This window comes from Macrosteles quadrilineatus, unplaced genomic scaffold (assembly GCF_028750875.1).
Source record: "Macrosteles quadrilineatus isolate MER2022 unplaced genomic scaffold, UCM_ALF_1.0 Scaffold_9__3_contigs__length_116548681, whole genome shotgun sequence".
NCBI lineage: Eukaryota > Metazoa > Arthropoda > Insecta > Hemiptera > Cicadellidae > Macrosteles > Macrosteles quadrilineatus.
The window spans coordinates 74,249,852-74,272,417 of NW_026542602.1; the positions used below are offsets into that span (position 1 = coordinate 74,249,852).

Below are 22,566 nucleotides of genomic sequence, written 5' to 3' on the forward strand. Positions count from 1 at the left end.
GTTGGAGTTGGGGAGTTTTGGTTATTGGGGACAGTTTCCATCACTGAAAAAAATTTCAGGATCTGAAATTTGATCCCATATTTAGATGGCAAGGAATATAGAAAAATACATGATTAGTAAACAAACTCTTTAACTGAATGAAATTAACTATTGTATAGAACAGTCAAATTAAAAAGACAGAAAAAAATAAAAGATGAATCAAAACTACCGGCCCACTTGATGCTTGAGTTTTCAGACTGTGTAGTTATGACCTTGTTTAATGTTATTTCACTTATTCCATTTTTGGTGGGAAACATTAGGAATTGGTGAGTACCCTGTTTGTTAAATAATCTTGTCCTAGGTTTCTTCCCACTAGAAAGGTCTGATTCTACATCCCAAAAAGTTGTGAACCCTTTTTAACTTATCATTTATGAAATGTCTGCAATAATTCTTCAAACAAAATCTTGAATGCTATCAGATGCGTTTGATATGCACACATATCCCTCATCACTAGTGCTTGGTTGCAAGTGTACAATGAGACAGTAAAACAACAAACAGAGACAAAGACAGAGACAGAAGTCCACCACGATTACCTCTGCATCGCTGTCCTGGTAAGCAAAATGAAACTGGCTTTTAGTTGCAGTCTTTCTCAATGCCACCTACCCCAACAAAAACAAATAAAAACGCCTAAGAATGTGCGCTACCCCCAGACAAACAAATCAACAAGACGACAGAAACACAATTGTGAGACTAAGCGTGAAACAAACGTCTTATATTGTAACATGTGGTGTGTAAATTATCGTAAATTGAGAAACATAAGGATGATTTGTGATGATGCATCTGACTAAAGTTGAAAAAAATAGATTACTTCTTTTCAGGCCCTTTTGTTGGCAAGTCTTAGTAGTTCGGAAAAACTGAAGTTTTGTTAGTTTACAAAGCTTTTAGGATGAAAAGTTTCGTTGTAAACACAGTGGTTGTAACATTATCAAATTTCTTTGGTCGCCACACAAATTTAAATTCAATTTTCAATTTTGTTTCAAATTGTTTGATATATAAAGGAATACAACCAACAATATAAATAAATGTAATCTCTGTGCTGTATTTGAATTGTCAAACCATTCTTGTCAAAGAAGTAACTTGTTTGGCTATGGAACAATCTTTTCCGTATTTGGTTGAGGGAAATGGAGAGCATAAGAAACCAAAGCTGTAGCTTGGAATTTCACTACATTACTATTTGACTACTTCACTACACTATTTGACCCAAAATATGAATGGAACATGAGTGTAGGATCGGTTATGTGCCTTCAATACCATTGTTAATTATACCAATAGTTTCTTCCTGACTATTTATTCCCATAAAGACTACTTGGTTTTGTTTTGAACCATAAAACTACGGACTTTTCTCAGGATCTACTTCCTGCACAGCTAATCAAAGTTGAGTGTATCAAGTGCGACTCACCGCGCTCACTTTGCGCACCTTCTGCCCCGTGGACGGTCTACCCTGACTGAGCGAGTCACTGCGGATACTCATCTTCTCTTTGTTGTTGTCGTCCGCATTGCCTTTCTCCTGATTGACAAACAGTTCGTAGCTCGCACACGACATGTCTGATGGTGACTTAGCGACGCTCGCCACCTGTTGACAACATGGAATATTTAAATAACTAGATTAAGTTATACGTAAACGTCATGGCTACTTTGGAAGTAACTGTGATCAACCTTAACAGCCTGGGATTTCAATGGGCAATGTTGGAACAGCAGGCTTACCTAAATGGTAGAAAGTCCACCCTGGCATTACAAACACGATTAGAAAATGTCACAGCATTTTCAACCAAGGAGGGATCAGTTAGAAAGAAAGGATCTTTTTCATATTTTCAAACTATTTAACCTACAAAGAAACATTAGTTCATTTAATTTATTGAACATCAACAATTTAAGTGTATGAATTTGAAACGAAAACTAGGAGCCATAGATTCTTGCATATACAAAAAATAATGATATCCTAGTATGGAAGTCCATGTTGTTATTACCCCACAGATAGTCTGTAGCAATGGCGATTCAATGTGCGATTGGATAGCACAACCAACTACAAATCCAGGCCAGCAATATCATTGGCAGTATATTTATCTGTACGGTAAAATCATGTGCTGTAACAAATCAGCTCTTTCTTTGCATACGTTTCATGTACAAGCTCAAGGCCCACGTGGACGAGATATCATAAGGTTAAATAGGCCACCACCCTCTTAAAAATAATAGATAATAGATCTTATAAAACTCCTAATATCTTACCTCGCCTGCTTCTCTCGCTGCGGCCGCCGCTGCCGCTGCTGCTCTTTTATTCTCTTTTGCCACAGCCGCTTCTTCTGCTTCCTACAATTATAACATAATATTTATTTTTTTAGTTGACTAGGTATAACATTTTGGACAGTAAAAACTATATGATTTTTTAATAAATATAACTTGCTTTAAAATATACCTATACAGAAAGTGTTTTACTAATAGAAAATGTAACTTCTTTAAGTTTTAATCTCAAATTGAACAAAAATGTAGTCGACAGCCTTCATTTCTCGGTGTTTAATCAAAATATATTTATAATCTTTAGAGGAAGACACTACAATAGTGCTTCCTTACTATAATTCTTAACACTAATAGTATTTTTTTATTGTCATTAATAGGATTTAATGATTTGCTCAATTTTCGTCACCTACTGCAAGTTACTTTCAAAACGTCATTCGTAATAAAATAAAATTCCCTTCTCATCATTGAAAATTTTCATTTATTCTGACAAATCGTTTAGTTCCGAGTCAACTGTAGACTTACTCTTATCGCCTCTTCTTCCGCAGCTTCTTCCTCTTCCGCCTTCTTCTGGAGTTCATCGTACGACATAGCGACAATGGCCAAGATCAAGTTCACTAGGTAGAATGAACCCAAGAAGATAATAACTATAAAAAATAACATGTGCCATGGTCCCGCTGATCTCAACACCTGAAAACATCAGACCAGTCAACAGACAACCGACATTGAGATATACAGAGGAAACATATTTTAAAATGAAATCTTTCAATCGGTGTCAATTTTTATTTAATTTTCTCAAACGGTTTGTAGTAGATATAGTAAATAGTTTAAAATTGTTGGGTTCAGAGTAAATTAGGTTCAGATGGCCCAAGCTTCTGTGGAAACGGACAATTCGTATCTAGCCGCACTAAAACATACAGGTGCTGGTTATTGACAGTGCTTGGGGTAGGGGTAGAGGTTCACACTGAATAGCAAGGCAGGGATGATTTCACAAAAGTACCCTCGCCAACCTCCTCACCAACCCCCTCGCCAATATCTACTAACTTCTTTTGCAAGAACTTTTGATTTAGGAAGAGGAGGGAAAATGTTTTTACTCATCAAGGAGGCCAGCCTATAGTGTGAGTCTCCCCAAATTGATCAGACAACCCCCTTCTACTCTGTTGGACACAGACCTGGTATTGTTTGTAAATTATTGTTAAAACAAAATAGGGTGAGCATTTACTAATCAGATACGCAAAATACTCACCAGCTGGTAAAGATTTTCCCAGTAGTCCTGCGTCATGAGCCTGAAGGCCGACAGAAAAGCCCAACCGAAGGTATCGAAACTCGTATATCCGTAGTTGGGGTTTTTGCCAAACCCTTGTATACATGTGTAGCCAGGTTTACACATGCTGAAAAATTGGGAAGATTTCATTAGACACTTAAAAATGTATTTGTTTACAAGGTCTTAAACTTATTAAAATGTTAATTTAAATTGGTTAAGTTACAGATTGATTAAATGAAACTATCATAAACATCAACGATTTGAGTTAAGTAGTTTTCAGCAGTTTACTCCTAAAAATATCAACATATACAGAACATCCGGTCTTAACCGAACCTCACGGGACCAGGCCTTCGAATAACATATAATGGTTGGTTAAAACAGGCAACTACGTAAACATGTAAAATACTGTAGAAATAAATATTTCATTGACATTTATATTAATAAAAAACTAATTGAATAGTTAATTGTACTCAAGTAACAATAAAACTATGCAAAGTGACCGCCTACAATGATTTAGTCGTACATTTCGCAGTGCAGTTTAAACGATCACCATTGTCGTAGAAAAATACGGCCTGCCTATCAATATATTTGTTCTTTGCAAAAAGTGGAGTGGGAACGCTGTTTTCAAGCGTTTTTACTCCAACACACCACTGATCGTGTACATACATTTCTACACCATAGAAAGTAGAAAGACGGTCTCTCTTTCTATCCAGTACTAAATTACTCTTGAAAACAGAAATACTTTGTTTGAAAGAAACACACAATTTGAGTTTTCAAATGTTTGGCAAATAAACCGACCTATATAGCGGCTGCCCAACAGAGGCGGATAACCTGAACAGTGGTTGATCCAGGGTTGGTTAAGACTGGCCTACTTAGTTGTACGACACTAATTTAGCTTGAGCAACTAAATTTTACAGACTCACCCGGCTCCTGATGCATTTCCACACAAGGGATAGTCATTATCCTCTCCATCCCAATTGCCTGAAAACAAGTCCTTTTTAACAAGGTATTTTGCTCCGAAATAGTTTTTAAGGTACAGTAGCATTTTGTATATTGGCTTTATTAATAATTAATCACTTCCATTTTGATTAACTTAACTTCAAATAATTGTTTTACTGCAATGATCCATACTTGGAGATATCAAAAAATACACATGTCTTCAAAAAGTCTATAAGTACAAAAAAATTTTCGAAGAGTAAATTTTCATAAATTGTTATAAGGCAATAATTGTGTTTTATTACAATAAAACTGGGAGTAAAACCCCCAAAAAATTCTCCAAATAAACAAAACTTAGAAAAGTGTTTGTTTTGTTTCGAGATCTGATCAGCTAATGTTGAGATGGAGTGAAGTCTTTGTTGTGTATCAAAAAATCGTTTTTACTATAGGTTTAAACTTTAAAGTAAAGATTGATCTCATGTTTTTGGTGACAGTATCAGAAGTTAAACTTATTTTAGTGTTTGTTGTTTTAAAAAAAATATATTTTTAGGTTAGGACCAGGAGATTGATTGCATAATAATGATTTTATTCAAACCTGGGCTTTTGAAAAACCTTGATCAACCAGATAAAAAGTTTCCTGTTCATATTTCATATTCGGGATTCAAATTTTTAAGGTTTTGGTTTCAGTTTGAAATTAAACATTTTTGACCAACACTATCACTACAGTAGTGTAATAAATAATATGTAGCATGAGTTAAAAAATATTTTCTTATCGTATATTTCTTTAAAACAGTTACTAGTTAGTAAGTTCAATAAAATATCCCAAGAAGTTCACTGTGTTTCCATTCCCACTGAAAACAAACTCAGTCTTGTGAGTGTTGATCCAAAACTGACACTTGATAACATTTCAATCAATGTATGTATATTGATGTTTTACACCCCAAACATATAGACACTCAAACGTGAGGTTTTGGTTTAAAAGATCCCAGTAACCACCAAGACAGTACTACTTACTCGAGTTACTGCACCACCTAAACCAGGTGTCGTCCGACAGGTTGCCCGCGGAGCCATCATCAGGGAAGTTTTTAATGCATTTCTGCGTCAAAACTCCCATGTAGATTTGAAGCCCCATTAGCGCAAACACCGACAGCGAGAACATTGTCAAAATTATCACATCTCGCAGATTCTTCACTGATTCTATGACGGCACCGACGATTGTCTTCAGACCTGCCAAAATCAGAATGAAAAGTTGTTTGGATTTTTATTTGCCTCAAATGAATAATAGAGTAGCACAAGTATGGTTGACAAAAAGTATCTTGAGCTAGACATAAGGTTAAGGTACAACTCTGTAAGACTGTCAACTGATCTATTGACCTTGATAAAAAATGGCTAATGTAATCCAAAAGACTATACATTTCACAGGGTTGGGTTTAGGTTTGATTAATTTCAATGATTCCACCACTTGGATGGCCAGTGGTTAAGACCAACAAAAAAACAATATGAAACGAAAAAAACCAGCAGCACTGATCAAAATATTTGTACACAAATGTTTCTTGTGAGGTCAAGTTAAAATAAAAATTATTCTGAACTGGAGAGAAGTAGTCCCCATGATGCCACACAAGCAGCACGAACAACTGATGTTGAAACAACTTCATGCTCTTTACGTCAACAACCAATCACCAGTGTGACTAGGCAACTGAGTGCAGAGAGTTAAAAATTATACAGTAGAACCCCTCTTATCCGACCATGTCGGGACGACCAAAAGGTTGCATGAAGCAGGAAGAGCATAGCCCGAAGTTTCCTCGACTTTGGTATTCGTCTCCTGTGACCGCGGCAACAGCCATGAGCTTAACTTGCAGTTTCGGCGAATTTGGTATTCGTTTCCTGTGACCGCGGCAACAACCATGAGCGTAACTTGAAGTCCCTGTGACTTCAGCAATCGTCTCCCGTGACAGCAGCAACACCCGTGAGTGTAACTTGCAGTCTCAAGACAACACCCGTTATCGACTACAGTGGTGATCATCTGCCGCGGTCCAACATCCGCCATCAGCCTTTCGGTTAACTGATCACACTCGGCGTTATTGCCCCAAACAGGAAACAAATAGATGGTCGCATCCTAGGTCCGATATTCTGAGGAGTCAATTATTCCAAGGTTAGATAGGAGGGGTTCTACTGTATATTAATTGAGTTCACAAATTGGTACTTTTAGCCAATACTTACCTGGGACGATTGCGACAGTTTTGAGTGCTCTCAGAACTCGGAAAGTTCTCAACGCTGCCAAGTTCCCGAGATCTATTCCCATTGTAACATAGCTGCAAGTAGCCAGAGCAAAATATTCAGATGAAAAACAAACACAGGCAAGAAACTGGAAAAATTAACTGTGAAATGTTAGTCTGTCACAGTAGAGGAACCTAGTAACAAGAGACAAGTTAAAAGTTTAAACCACGTACATTATTTTGTAACAATTCAAAACGGTTTACCCAATGTTACCCAAATTAAGTTGATTTAGAGGCATGAAAACTTCACAAAATTAAAATTTAATGGAATAAACAAATTAACCTATACTAGAGAAATAGGATATTAGATATTTTAATGTAGGTACAAAACATCAGAATATCAGTTAAATTAGAAAATTGAGTGTATTTCGGCCGATGCAGATGAAGTTAACTAAACATAGGTTATTGAATTAAACATAATATTGATAAAATAGAAATTTAACTATATTATAGGTAGCCAACTGGCTATATTATAGTTTAGAAGACAAAAAAATATTATGCAAGTTTTAGACAGGAGTCAGATAAGCAACGAATAAACTGTTGAAAAATGTTTCAATGCAGTGTAATCGACAAAAAAGTTCCAAGTTTACACTAAAATTTGCAATAATATCTAGACATCTGTCAGCAAAGGTATTCTTAATACTTTGGTGTATGGAAATTAAAGGATTTTCCTGAGCATCTGAAATATCATAATTTCATCAGTCTGTCATGCCAAAAGGGTGTATATTACAAATCAAACAATTTTTTTAACATTCGCAATCTGATTTGTGTAATAATTTTTAACAGATTATTTAAGTATTCAAAAAATTGTATTTTGGTAATTTCACCTTTTCTTTATTTATTGGCATACTCGGGGGGAAAACGTGCAAGGAAAAAAAAACTCTTGTCAATACGACTATAGGGTCCTGACTAATTTTGTTGTATAAAATAACTCTTACTTTACACTAAATAGATGTCTGTATAAAATATTAATTTTTATATCCTCCAAAATTTACCTTATTTTATTTTAAAGGTCTACGATTTGTATTTTTACTTTTAACGATTACTTGATAAATATTCCAAGAATTTATGCAAAATAATTTTCTAGAGACAGAAACTATCCTAACATTGTTGATCGTTCTTACCAGTAATTTCAATAATAATAAAAATTTATTATATCTAAGATGAGTGAAATGAGACTAAACAGCTAGAATACACACGGAAAGCTGGGGACTATCCTCACTAAGACTCGACTTCTCTTGAATACAAATATTTCAGAAAAAGGGTCATGCAAAAACTACCTATGCCTACCAGGTGACCTTAAAAGCAAACCTATCCATACAGTTTTTATTTCTGTGATATAGTTCACAGCTTTTAACATAATTGAATTTTAAGTGAGGTTTCAATGCAGCATAAAATAAATACTACACAGTCTAGAGTATTTCCAAATCGTTAGAAGCAAAAATTTCAGTTATCGTTTTAAAAAATCAACCTATAAATTTATCTGCTGAACTTTCAAAAAATAAAGTAAATTATATATTTTTTAGGCTTTGATACAGGCGAAGGTTTTTACTTATTTATTCTTACCAAACCAATCCATAATCTACAGAAATAAAAGTTTAGGTTTATTGATAAATATTTTTAATCTTTAACTACGCTAGGGGCTTGAAAGACATTGAACATGGATCAATTTTTAAAACGCCATACTTTTGAATATACGGTACAAAAATCCAAATATCATTAAACTGCCACCTGATAGGACAAATATACAATAATTATGAAGAAGAAACTGGTCTAACAACAATATAAATTTATTATTCCATAAACTCCTCTACTCTACTGTCATAGAATGGGAACAAACATCAAATATTATCTAGACAACATCCTAGACTACAGTTCAGTCAAAATGTTCAAAGTTATAATTTAATTGGAAGTATACCATTTCACAAAAGACAAAAATCATTTACACTATATACAATTAGTTTTAGTGATAAAAATTTTGGTAAACCAGTTATATTGATGTTAACAGATCTATGTAAATATTGTAAATTCTTGATGGTTGTAAACCTTGTAAACAAAACTTGATAGTTTCAATTAATAAAACTACTCAACTATATCCAATATCTGTCATGTAAAAAAAGTGTTATTGTAAATTTTCAGTTTTTGGAAAACTAAAGTTGGATATTACAAACTAATCTAAAATAACATTTATGTAGCTTGCTTTGAAACTCAAACAATTCTGAACTTCTAGCTAGACCTATAAAATCGTCACCTAGAACTAAGCTAACGTACAGGAAACAATGATTATATTGAACACTTAACAATTCACCACGAAACATTGAAAGAGAAACCAATCTAATGACTAAATAGGATCACTGTTAACTGTCCTTATTTTTTATTCAAGTAAAAATCTTTGGTAAATATATAACTAGTCGATATGCATACATTACTTTTATTTACTTAAATTTGAAAAGTTTAAATCTTTACCCTTGCAAACATTCTGATTGATAAGTTTGAAAAAAATTTAAGAATGCCGAATGAGATGATTTCAAGACTTTCAAATAAGCTATTTAAGGACAGTTAGAAAAATCCTATCTAAACTAAGATAATAGTGATATCGTTATATCATTTGACTTACTTATTCCTTTTCTGTAACTGTTATTAGAATTCCATCAATTAGCCTTATGAAAAAAATAGCGGAAACTATGCTTAATTGGTTCCAAGGGTACTATGGATTGGAAGTACTGTATCATATTAATTAATAAACTCAGAATTTTTATTCTAAAATATAATCTTTCCATGGTCCCAAGTATACAATAAAGGTCAGGAAGTAATCCATACGTAGTGGTGATCATGTCTTATATTATAATATTATTCAACCTCTAGATATGTATAATGTCCCCTGTGCTTAGTGCAGTGTGTTTTAAGTTTAACTAAATGTCTAGAGTGCTTGCGAGAAGAAAGTTAATGCACACTTAAAACTTTACAGGAACACAATTTATAGGTACTAATTTTGGCATATTTGGCTTTTTATATTAATATATTTTATTTTGATTTAGAAGATTGATGGATTTTATTCAAACGAATTACAAATTGGTTTAACTGGATGAATTCCTTTAACAATTAAAAAAATTAAGGGACTAAGACAAAACCTTGTGCCTACCACTAGATCAATTCAAATGTGTCAAACAGTTTTTTGGAACAAGAAATTTGTCGACATTGATCTGCTTTATTAAGGATGGTTTTCATAGGGAGCTTTGTGGTTACTGCATTAGATCAACAATGACAATTCGTTAGGTGACAGTCTCAAGCCCTTGTATATGTAACATACCTAAAGTGGTAGGCCTGTCCACACAGGTGGCTAGAAAACTTATAAAGAAAGCCAAGAATAACTACCGTCCCTGCATTGGAGGCTTTTCTTCACTAAAACGCTGACGGTAATTTTATTCTTATATCTTTGTCGAACAAAAGTATTTATTTAAATATAATTTCCTTCCCCTAAACTTCATTATATTTTCATAAGGCACGGAAAAGTATAACAAAACAGAAACATTATGTCTATAGATAATATTTCTATAACCACTGACGTTAAATTTGTAATATTGTTAACAAAGTTTTGTAATGTGATCCCAGCTTAATTAGTTGAAGTGCACTAACTTTCAGTCTATGTGTATAGTGCTCTTGTGAAAACCCACATGCTTTTTAATGATCTTGGAACAGGAACAAACCGAGCCAAACGGTTGTGGATCAAGAATTCTTTGATTGAGTGAAAATAAAGTCTTTGTAAACTACATAAGGGTTAATGTAAATCAACGAACAACTGTTATGACACAATATTTGTTTTGTTAAATTTACTAGTGTAAGTAAAAGTTTTGTTTTAAGCAGTGCCGTAGTTACGTAGGCTGACTAGGCCACGACCTAGGGCCGCCAGCATAAGTGGGCTGTAACTTTATGTACAAACAATTTTTTAAAAACAAAAATAGGTTTTTTAAAATTAATAAATTGTCACGATTGCAGGTAACGATGATGATGTCCAATTGCGGGAGACATCCGAGATTTTGTCGTGATCAAGGGTAACAATGATTAAGTTCCTGTGATGATCTACTGTGATGTAGATGTTCACAATTTTTCTGCAATCGTTAGTGGGGATGCTGATGTTCCTGTGATCACCGGTGACAATAATGATGTCCGCAAGATGTTCACAATTTTGCTATCAGGGTTGACGACAATGAAGTTACTGTGACTACGGGAGATGTTCAAAATTTTTCTGCGATCGTGGGTGATGATACTGATGTTCCTGTGATCGCGGGTGACAAATAAGACGATGTCCCCGTGATCACCGGTGACAATAATGATGTCCCTGAGATAACGGGAGATGTTCATGATTTTGCCGATTGTGGGGATGTTCCTCCTAACCGTGATGCTCAAGGATTTTTACCCCCAGAATTTTACCCCCCATATTTTTACCCCCGGAATTTTACCCACCCGGATTTTTACCCCCAGAATTTTACCCCCTGGCCAGATATATAAATTAGTGAGAATGATTAATTATCTTCATTCTGTTTTAATTTAATAGTAAACATTTTATTATTAAGCAGCCTATCTTAATTTATTTGTAACATCAACTAATCGAACAGGTTTTTGATTTTAATTTTGAGATTTGAGTATCATTATTCGATCTTTGATGCCAACTGTTAAATTAATATGACGTATAAACAAACATCAGAATGGTAATTGATTCGAAGATTTCTTCAACGATTTATTATACAACCGTGGTAAAACAATGTTTTTCGTTTGTATTGTAACAATAACAAAATATGCCTTATTGTTTCTTTACGAAGAAATGTTCACCCAATTATCATTTAAATGAGCTACTCAGTTTATTTTACATACTTATTAACCAACAGTTGGCCCCAAACGCAAATCCCGAACATCAAAATTAAACAGCGAATTCTGTTTACTTAGTTGAGATTACAAAATGAATAAAGATAGGCTACTAAATAATGAAATGTTTACAATTAATTAAAAACAGAAATAAGAAAATCAATCATTCAATTTCTAAAATCGGCCAGGGGGTAAAATTCCGGGGGGGGGGGGGGAAATCCGGGGGTAAAAATCCGGGGGTAAAATTCCGGGGGTAAAAATCCGGCCCGTACATCTTCAGTTGTCTAAACGCTAGTTATATGGACAGGGGGTAAAATTCCGGTTTTTATCGCTAATCTAATTAATCACGCTCTGGCTATTTTCATTAGACTTCCAAATCCGTGGGGGTAAAATTCTGGCCGCAAACAAACTTTTGGCCACTCAGGTTACTACCTACATCATCGTGACGTCAGCTTTACCCAGGGGGTAAAATTCCAGGGGGGAAAAATTCCGGCGACCCGTAAATAATAGAAGACTTATAGAAATCTACTTTAAAACAATTATAAAAATTGGTTTGCTTCTCAGGGTGTCCAAAAACCTTTTGAAGGAAAATATTGTCTATACATATTAATTGGTTTGTTCCTGTTCCAAAAATGTGTGAATGATATTATGTTCTTGTTTCGTTTGGGTAAGTTAAGATACATAAAATAAGAATAATGTAAATAGGTAATATGTTAATTCATAATCCAAAATCATCTCTCATTAGTTTAAATGCTAAAATGGGGGTAGTGAAATGGTATTGAATGTAGAGTCAAAACCAAAGACAACAGTGTTGTAGTACAAATTATTTATCTTGGTTTCTCTATTTTCTGTCACCTGCAGACTTATTGTACATGTATTTCATTCATTTGTTTGTATCCTTGAAAAACCTCATTTGAGTAAGTCATTTAAATTCCCATTTGAATTAGAATATAACTAACACAATTATCAAATCCAATATAAGACACAATTCTTGAGGGCCATACTTACAAAAGAGGTTCGTGACATGTTAAATTACAGGAGTTAAATATTACCCTAGCCTACCGGGACATTATAGAGTATATAAGGAATTATTAGTTGATTCATAGTAATATACTTTGTGTCTTAGCCAAGGCTAGTGCCGTGAAAATAATAGAAACTCGTTTGATGAATGGCCATGGTCATACATTCTTTACTAACAAAGTTCAAGTTGCGCAAAATAATTGTATACAAGAATAAAAAATACCAAATAGATTTTAAAAAAAATCTAATTCAAGAATACATATATTACATAAATACATTTGCACAATGGAAGTATTAATTGGTAAAGATAAAAAAAATCATTTTTGAGGAATGGTTTTTAGTATAACTTATGGCAACTTCAAATAGGTATGATTTAAATGATTTAAAAACTGTATAATTAGGCCTACTTCAAATAAGTTTAAGTATATATAACATCTCTTACAAAACATTACTGAGCAGAATGGTTAGTTTGCTTTAATATAGTGATGTAATGACATTGGTCCACACTTTCCTCAGTTTTTTTTACGGGGCTTTGAAGGCTAAATAGATAACCTTAATTTTGACCACATTTCTTGAACCTTTGACTAGAGACGCAAAGTTATAAAACACTATGAATCACCACAATCGACCTCGAGGTATATACATTAAACAGGGTTCTACTAGGGGACTACTCTATGACTATATCTACTCACGCTAATGCTATAACTACGAAGTCGAGCCAGTTCCATGCGTCTCTAAGATACGTGAACGGCTGGAGTATGAATCCACGAGCCATCACCTTCACGGCAGACTCAAAGGTGTAGATGCCGGTGAAGATAACTCTGAAAAAAAAATCAATGGTATATAAAACAGCTGAGCCTTGATAAATTTAAGTGATAAATATCATTGATATACATTTTATATAAATAACTTCTTGGTCAGTATCGTACGTGTTATTAAAGTACCTGAAAGCATAAAGAATAGGTCAACAAACACTTATAATAGTATTTTTACACTTATACTGTTTAGTCAAAAGACGGTAAATACATATAAAAAATGGTAAGTAGTGATCGATTTCGATTGGACTCCAATCATCATCAGACCCAATAGGCTAATGATCACCTATAGGCGAATCATATTTGCCTATTGGGTCTGATGATGATTGGTGTGTCCAATCAAAATCGACCACCACTTATGTATATTTCCCGTCTGGTGACTAAACATTATAAGTGTAAATATATTATTATAAGTGTTATTTGACATATTTTTTGTGCTTTAAGACATGTATATGAAAGGCTTCCTCTCATTCAGATCAGTTTTGATCAGACTTTGGACAGTTATAACGACCACCTACAAGTAAATCCGACAGTCACACAGATGCACTGCTTGGTCCATAGCGTACACATGGACTTTGACTGACTTTGGATACTTTTTTAAGTTCCTAGTCAAAGCTGTGTTACAGTGTAATAGTGTTCATTTACTGCTGACTAGCTGTGTGCCCATTCTACGCACGGGGATCTTATCGTTGAAACATTCTTATATTAAGAACAGCAGTTGGTTTGCATGTTTTCAGATATTCTGGCAAAACTATTATATATAAACCTTCGCAAATACAGTGTCTGACAGTTTCAAGCCAAAACAAATGTTTCGCAAATAAATGTCACCCGGATCGTTTTTGTCCATATGTTAAATCCAATGATTAAACTAAAAAATGCTTTATAGATCTATAAAGCATAGCCCTAGGGTAGGGCTATAATTGAAAGTTACTTTCCACAATGGTTAAAAGTATTTAAGCTACTATCTCAACCTCACAATTTAACACTTTATTCGGGTTGAAATTTTCATTATCAAAATGTTCTTGTCCTTTCCGTGAAACACTGAGAAATAAGGACATTAATGTGTTACCAACAGACATACACTAAGGAGTCCACTGTAGTTAGACAACGAGTAAGAATGCAAACCTTAATTGTTTCAGAAAGAACAAGATATTATACGAGAAAATCTTACAACACTGTGATTAAGTATACTTTTTACGTTTTACATAACAGCTAGTAGCCAATAAATGTCAGTCAGTCACACAACTCAATCAGTTCAAAACTAAATATCTGTACATTTCTACGACTTACTCGGTTGACTCGACTGTAGGCGTGGTAGGCATGATCATGAGGATGCAGTTGAGCAGAATTGTACAGATGATGAACACAGAAAACAACGGATGTACGAGGATATAGATCGCTACCCTTCGAATTGGATTGAACGGATCCAACATCCAGAGGGCATCGGTCGCACTGAATCGAAAAATGTCTTTGCCTTTACTAACGACGACGAATGTCTAAAACAAATTTATTATCACAATTTGTTGAATTAACACATTGTTGTCATTACTGTAGCATGCTATCAAAATATTCATTTGCCAACATCTCTAAATGATAACTGATACTATTTATGAGCAAATTATGGTTAGAAGGTATTTATCACTATCCTTTAGCCATTTTGCCTTGATAGCTAGAGCTATTATATACCATCATTTAAGATCAAATAAAAGGAAAAATAAGGATTCAGACAATTTGCAACTTACGTGCAGCCGAGCAAACCTATTTTCATTAATTTAAGAATGTTAACATTTACTTCTATTTACATTAATTTATGATAACACCTCTATGAAAAAAATCCTAAAGCCTTTCATAGAGATGGCATAAACATCGCTAAAGACTGAGGTGCCAAGACCTTCAGTATTTTTCATTTACTTGCCTTGCTTGAAGCTGAAGAATATTACACTGATCACAAATAAAGTAATAAATCCCCACATTATCTAAAAACTGTAAATTCTTCAAACAAGTTTTTTTTTAAAGCACTAGCTTTTCAATTACGCTTTATACAGTTTTGAGGAGTATTTTGTGCTAAAGCTGCTAGACAAACATGTGCAATTTGATTTCATTCGACAATGACAACTCACCCTCTGATTGTGATAAAAAGTATCTATATCCTCGAGAGGAGTGGAGGCCAGTTCCGGGGGGAAGCTGCTATGCAGCCTGACAGGGATGGGGGCCCCTTGCTCCAGCATGGGGTCGGGCTGAGGCCCTTCATCTTCGTCCTCGTCCTCATACCGAACCTGCGGAGAATGAACAAACCACACGATAAACATCGGACAAACCTTCAACAGAACCTCTCCATCTCCAGAGTACTTCACTTGTACTTTGACGAGAAATTGAATCATCAAGATAAAAAGTTGCAATATGAATGAAAAATTGTTTGCAACAAAAATAAAAATAAATTGTTACTTTTTACTGGTTTGCATGCCTCAAGAAATATCTTAATTACGTTTTAAAACTATAACATTAATATCTAACAATTAGTCAAAATCCATGAGCGCAGATTAAGTAAGCTTGGTTCCTTTCAAGAAGTTTGATAAATATTCCTTGGAAAATCTTGAAAGGTTGTTTATACAGTACAAGTTTAGTATAGAAATAATTTTTTGAAGGGATTGTATACCGGTACTTAAGGATCCCCTGTCAGTTACATATGCGGGAGTATAGCATTTAGATTATTTGATTAACAATCGTCAATTTAGTCGTTTAAAATCAATTACTGAATAAAATATACCTCTGATGACTAAATTCTAAGTTACTTATTCATTTTCTTTGTAAATGTGAAAGCTTTTCTAAAACTAATAGTTTCCTGAGTAGGGTTGTAGAGTAATCAGAACATATTTGTACATTGGGACAAAAAAATTTCTGTAGAATATTCAAATCTATTGAAAAACTGAGACTAACCAACACTTACCAATGCAGCATGTAATAAGTTTAATAGAATTTTCTAATGCCATTCAAAAAACTAAATGTTGTAAACAAAATTCAGTTATAAATAAAAACTCTTAAAATAAAATGTCTTTATTGAATGGCTTATTAGCTTGGACACAATTAATTATTATTCACATTACAGTTAAGTGCATAAAGTATTCATCAAGTAAAAAAAATATTATAAAGAACTCCAATTTCAAACCAAGCACATGGCTTCTTGGTTGTATAAAATTTTTTCAGTTTTTAACGGTGATAATGCTGATGTTTTAAAGCGTACAAAAGGCAAATTTATGAAAACTATCTTGAAAGACTGGTATCCATAAAAATAGAACTAGCTACGAAGCAAAAGCATTCAAGCACATGCACACAGCACCCCTTCGAGTTGAACGCTGCAAAAGTGTCGTCTGGCTTGAGTGAAATTACGTGTTACGTTGTATACTTGCCCCCTGTTGTTCATAAACTTATTTAATTTGCATGTGCATGTTATGTGAGAAGAAATTTAGCGATACAATGTTTGAAAGCCTAATAAGATGAGCAAGATAATAACATATTAGAGATTGGATAATTACCTTAACATTAACTTAGGATCAAAAGCATTAGGTTCAAAATGATAAGATATTAGTAAACTTGGCATAGGAAACATTGTTTTGTTGGTTCAAGATTATTTTTGGAATTGTAAGTTTATATCCAGTAAAAAATCTATGAAGACATTTTCTATAACTGATTAGTAAATCACAAAATTGACAATGTTTTGGGATTTGGAATCTGTATTTCCACCAGGTCGGGACAAAGTTAGAACAAAAATTATTATCCGGATAGGGACTCGGTCCCGTTGTAGCGCAACAATATTAAAAAAACAATTTTTTATGATAAACATGTGGTTGTCTAAATTAATACTACATTCAGTAAATATCTGACACATTGTATTGAACGTGACTAAACAATTACATGAAGGAACAAGTCTAAATATTTTGTGCAAAATATATTGGTGTTGTGAACTTTATCAAGAGATAATTTTTACTGCAAAGCATGTGTTTGTGACTTTGCAGCAGCTGCTTTCTGTAAATTCTGAAAATAAGCATGAATAGCAAACTGTTGGCATCCCGCTGAAACTTTGCTAAAAATACATAACATTACACCTACGAAACTACAGAACAGCTAACTGATAAGTATGTGAAATTTATTATACTAGTTAGGTAATTGTAGGAGAGAAGAATTCATAAGTCTGGCAGTTTTTCTAGAAATTGCTTGAGTTTCCACACCAAAAAATCAAGATGAACTGTTTCAAAAACTCATTTACTGAAAAGAATATTGTAATTAATGAATGTTCTAAGTTTTAGCATGTTAAAAATAACACAGAGGTTTTTATTCATGAACGAAACAAGTTATGTGAAGATGTTGAAAGTTAGAAATGGACAGGGATGTAGCTCTGGAAGAAAGTTTCCCAACAAGATATTCTGAGCTAGGTTTTACGATAAAAGATTTTTTCAGTTTCTTGTCAGTGTTAAATAAATATCAGCAAATGAATGAAAGTGTCTAATGCTCATGTCATTGAACATTTTGAAATTTGCTCAATAAATTTTAAATCTTGCAACAACATAATAAATTTATTTAGGCCTACATCAAAATCACTTAAGTTAAAACCATACAGCTATTGTTTACACTCATTGGTAAACATTGGTAGGATTGTATTGTGTTTTGTAGTCTTTGGCTGATTTATACTCAGTGTTTCTTCATTTTCATTTTTTAACCAGATTTTTACATCAAATTATATCTTAACGTAAATATATATAATGGTAACATTACAAATCTACTTTACAATGTGTAAGTGTAACATTTCCTTTGTGTCCTGCAGGTGATTACTTATTTTGACTTACATTTTCCAGTTTTTTCAGGGAAGATTGTATCGAATCTCTGTTACAGTGTTGTAGACTAATTAACAGTTAAAAATTGTTTTCCTGATTAGGTATAAGGTGGAAGTAACCTATAATTTTTTTATAAAAAAAAAATTAAACTTTTCCTGATTAGGTATAAGGTGGAAGTAACCTATAACTTTTTTATAAAAAAATTAAACTATCACTGAAAAACCAATGAGAAATTTAATAACGAAAAAGTTTGATACATTTTCAAATAATTGTCACCTAGTAGAATAAAAGTGTAGCCCAAGTATGAAAAACCAGAAAAAAACTCATAGAAATAATTACATTTAATTAGCTATGAAAAACCGATTTTAGTCTCTATACTTAGTCAATGGCACAGCATCTGGCGTAAATGTAATAAGTAATGTTTTTGAAAATATAGGTATAGGTTGATTAAACTCATTAACAGTTTTAAACTTCCAGAAAATGGAGAATCAAAGTTAATTAATTTTTCTGTAATTAATTTATTTCAATAGTGACTTTAAGAAAAAAATATTGACCTACCTTATTTAGGGTGTTTCCGAAAAAAAAAATCAAATACATCAACTGTAAAAGCGTCAGTGTGGGAATTATATCACAAAATTACGGCTACTCACATTGAGAAAATAATTCTCAGTTTAAAAAAGTAAGTAGTAGCCTATGGCACAGAAAATACTGTTGAGCAAGTTAAGTTAGGTACTCAAAAGTACAGTTCAATCAGTATAAGATGTACGTAAATTCAAATTTTGAAAACTATTTTGGTAAAAAAGTTTATAAAAATACTATTTGTTACTTTTAAGGGCGGCTGCTGTAATTAATAATTTCCTCTAATGTAAAGACTCTAAAAGGCTCTAATACACTAGAATACATCACGGTTCCTAACAACTAAATGGTTGACAACCAAACAACTAGTCTTCCTATTGCTAGAGTGTCAAGCCTTTTTCAGATCAGCTACAAACTATCTTACAGTCACTATTCTATAACGGGATGCCAGGAAGCGCTAGGGGCCTACAAGCAGAAGCGTTCCCGAAGGACTTAAGATTTGAGATTCGAATCCTTGAATCCAAGATTCAAGAACGAATCAGAGATCCCAGTAATCTAAGCCGGGTGCAACAACTCAGAGGGTGGAAGAAGACGGGGTTTATTACAAAATAGCTTACTTCTTTTTTCTTTTTCTTCCGTCCAAAATCCTGAAACGTTGAACGTGTGTGATAGAAAAAAGAGAAATTGAGAGGGAAAGAGAGGGGGAGACAGATTTAGGTAGACATTCAGGGTGGACTGACTTTAGCGACATTGCAGGCGACATTGACTACAACATGAGTGACGTCGAGTATCTTGCCAATTACTGATCTCAGAAACTACTAGGAACAAAACCAATGCAAGTATTGAATGAAATACTTACATTTTCTTAGTGAATGTTATAAATCTTTTAACTCAATTAAATATTGGCTTTTGATTGTTAAAACAGTTATAAATTGATTAATAATAATTTCTTTATTTAAGTTGCAAATGCACCGAATAAGCAAGACACTCAGTCGATGACATCCAAATATGTTTGACTTCAAATATGAAAATGTTGTGTATCCTACTGTACAAACTGGTATTATTCTGTAAAAATGTTTAGTACACATGACGAAATACAACAATGGCAAGGTAAGCAATAGACAGCGCTTATGTTTGGAAAATAATTCCAACAAACTATTCACACTCACGCTGATCCTTAAAAATTAACAATATTAAACCTGAATTTAATTACTCATATTACACAAAAATAGACTTGGGTTACGCCGATTTAGACGACAATGACAATGATAATTTTAGCAAACTGAAAAGTGTATATGATTTGCCCTTCTTACCACACATACAAACTGCTCTACAAATATTAAAACGGAAATACTGTATTTGCTGATTGAATTTTCTCAATATTTTTAGAAAGAGAGAATGATATTGTAGGACCCGAACTATTAAAAAATAATGATTCTGGCCAGACCATATTTGGACAATAAATGAATGACTCATGGATCACTTCACACAATATGAAAATGAGACAAGACAGTATTATTGAAAACAGCTACTTACCAATTAACTTATTAAAAAGTAAACCAACAAATTACAGCTAATTTAATTATGGATTTTGATAGTAATCGCTCATTGCTAAAAACTCTACATCCAAAAAATCAATTGTTTTCCTTACTCACAACACATAGGCCTACAAGTGTAAAAACTTATTTTTGTTGCTGGAAAAGTGTCCAGTCTGTTCGATCAAAGTTAAGAAATTCACACTATACACAAATATTAAACATACTTTACAGTACATTTACTCCTGACGCATATCTTACTAATTCGCCACACTTAAGTTGCTTACAATCTTTGACTTTTAGGTGAACTATTGTGAAGAAGACATTCCATCAACATGTTAAAGACGTAACCAGTTTTTCAAATAAAAAAGAGCATATCCTGATCCTCTGACAAAGTGTAACTCGGTCAAATACGTTATACTCCTTAAAAATGCCAACTGAAAAGAAAACTTACTGTATCTTTTGCTTTTAGGTCCCCACCAACTGTCATGGTATAAAAAATCACAAGAAAATCAAATTCAAACCGTAGCTTACTCCATGAGAAGTACGTTAAACTATGTCCTCAACTCCTTATGAATAAAAAACTGGATGCAGTTGGTTCATATCAACATAGACAAAAGAATCAAATTAGACTGACAAAGGAAGGTTCCACGATATGACACTAGAGCGTGCTCAGTGTTTGTCGATTCGCTGTCGTCGTCGACTAACAGACTGCTACCAGCACTACCACCCTAGCAAAAGAAATGCTACCAACCTATCAGACCCACTTTTCAATATGGGTAAAGTCCAAAATTTGGAAATCCTTTAACCTTATCGAAAATGCCAATTTTTTTCAAATATCCCCTGACATTTTTAAAACACGGAAAAGGAACAAACTCCTACTCCCTGGATTCCGGGGAATTCTCCAGAAGTTGGCAACCCTGGCTCCAACTACCAACTTGCCATGGCAACACTCGCTAGCGCTTGACGCTGTAGCGGTGTGTGCCAAAACTATCGGCACTCTAGCAGCGGACCCTAGTGAAAAAAATTTTCTGGTCCAGGTTCTGGCCAGTACTGTCACAGAACTGACCAGTTCTGCCACAGTACTGACAAGTACTGGCCAGGTTCTGGGCGAGACTGGCCAGGTTCTGGGCGATACTGGCCAGGTTCTGGGCGATACTGGCCAGGTTCTGGGCGATACTGGCCAGGTTCTGGGCGATACTGGCCAGGTTCTGGAATGATACTGGACAGGTTCTGGAGGGTACTGGGCTGATACTGGCCAGGTTCTGGCGAGTACTGGGCTGATACTGGCCAGGTTCTGGCGAGTACTGGGCTGATATTGAAGTTTGTATCTTTATTTTAATGGGTCTGGTTTTACTTGATAGTTTTAGTGACTTATGCCCAGTACATTTTTGTATTATTATGGCAATAAAACTATATTCTGATTCTGATACTGGCCAGGTTTTTGCTGGTACTGGATGATACTGGCAGTGTTCTTGGCTGATAATGGCCTCTGGTCCAGAATTCATACTCAATTATATGTGTTTGTTGTTTTCTTACAAGTTATTCACTTTGGTAAATTGGAGATTACTGATAACGATTAATTTATACATAATAATGAGCAAATCTGTACAGAGCTACAGACCACAAGTGTTGTCCGATTGTGATGAAATTCAGCAAGTAATAAGTACCAAACCATGGGTTTTCAAAGTTTTAACTTTTTTGAAATTTAGTTTTTTAATGGTGATTTTTCCATAAAAACCCATGAAATAATAGCAAAATCTCGTTTAAAAATATTGGCCAAAAATTTTTTATAAATAACAAGTATGTTAAAGCCCTTTAAATTCTGAAAAAAAAATTTACAACGCCTATTACTAAAAGCTACTGTAACTTATATGTTATTTTATATATAATAGAGGAAAACTGTGTTTTTTTAACCTATATTGATCAAAATTAGTATATTTTGGTCTTTATAATTTAAATTTAAATGGTGCAATCTCTCAGTGTTGTGAAAATTAGGGTTTATATTTTTTGCAACTTTTGTGATTTTTTCCTGTAAAATATTAAAGTTACTACAGTACTACCACATACCCATACATAGGACAAGTATGTGTCCTAGAATAATTATCTCTACAACCAAAATAAAAGATTGATTAAAATAACTACCTACTGTATTGTTTTGAAAAATTGAGCAAGATTAAA

The 22,566-nt window shown here is 33.8% G+C and overlaps 1 protein-coding gene across 29 annotated transcripts in view; it reads right to left on the bottom strand.

Annotated features, from left to right (window-relative positions):
* The window catches only part of LOC129004103 (sodium channel protein para-like), a 142,784-nt gene that overhangs the window by 37,931 nt on the left and 82,287 nt on the right, over positions 1-22,566 (bottom strand). For 9 of the 29 annotated variants that reach the window (XM_054432503.1, XM_054432515.1, XM_054432509.1 and 6 more), the window contains exons 4-15: positions 19,468-19,497; positions 15,566-15,721; positions 14,736-14,941; positions 13,323-13,451; positions 6,692-6,783; positions 5,486-5,698; positions 4,459-4,516; positions 3,518-3,662; positions 2,797-2,961; positions 2,266-2,346; positions 1,439-1,612; positions 573-638 (exon numbers count right to left, since the gene is read on the bottom strand). In XM_054432503.1, coding sequence (XP_054288478.1) covers positions 573-638; positions 1,439-1,612; positions 2,266-2,346; positions 2,797-2,961; positions 3,518-3,662; positions 4,459-4,516; positions 5,486-5,698; positions 6,692-6,783; positions 13,323-13,451; positions 14,736-14,941; positions 15,566-15,721; positions 19,468-19,497 — 1,515 coding nt within the window. Of the gene's footprint in view, positions 1-572; positions 639-1,438; positions 1,613-2,265; positions 2,347-2,796; positions 2,962-3,517; positions 3,663-4,458; positions 4,517-5,485; positions 5,699-6,691; positions 6,784-13,322; positions 13,452-14,735; positions 14,942-15,565; positions 15,722-19,467; positions 19,498-22,566 lie in introns of those variants that run through there. The other 20 variants (XM_054432520.1, XM_054432519.1, XM_054432530.1 and 17 more) reach the window with 5 other exon arrangements.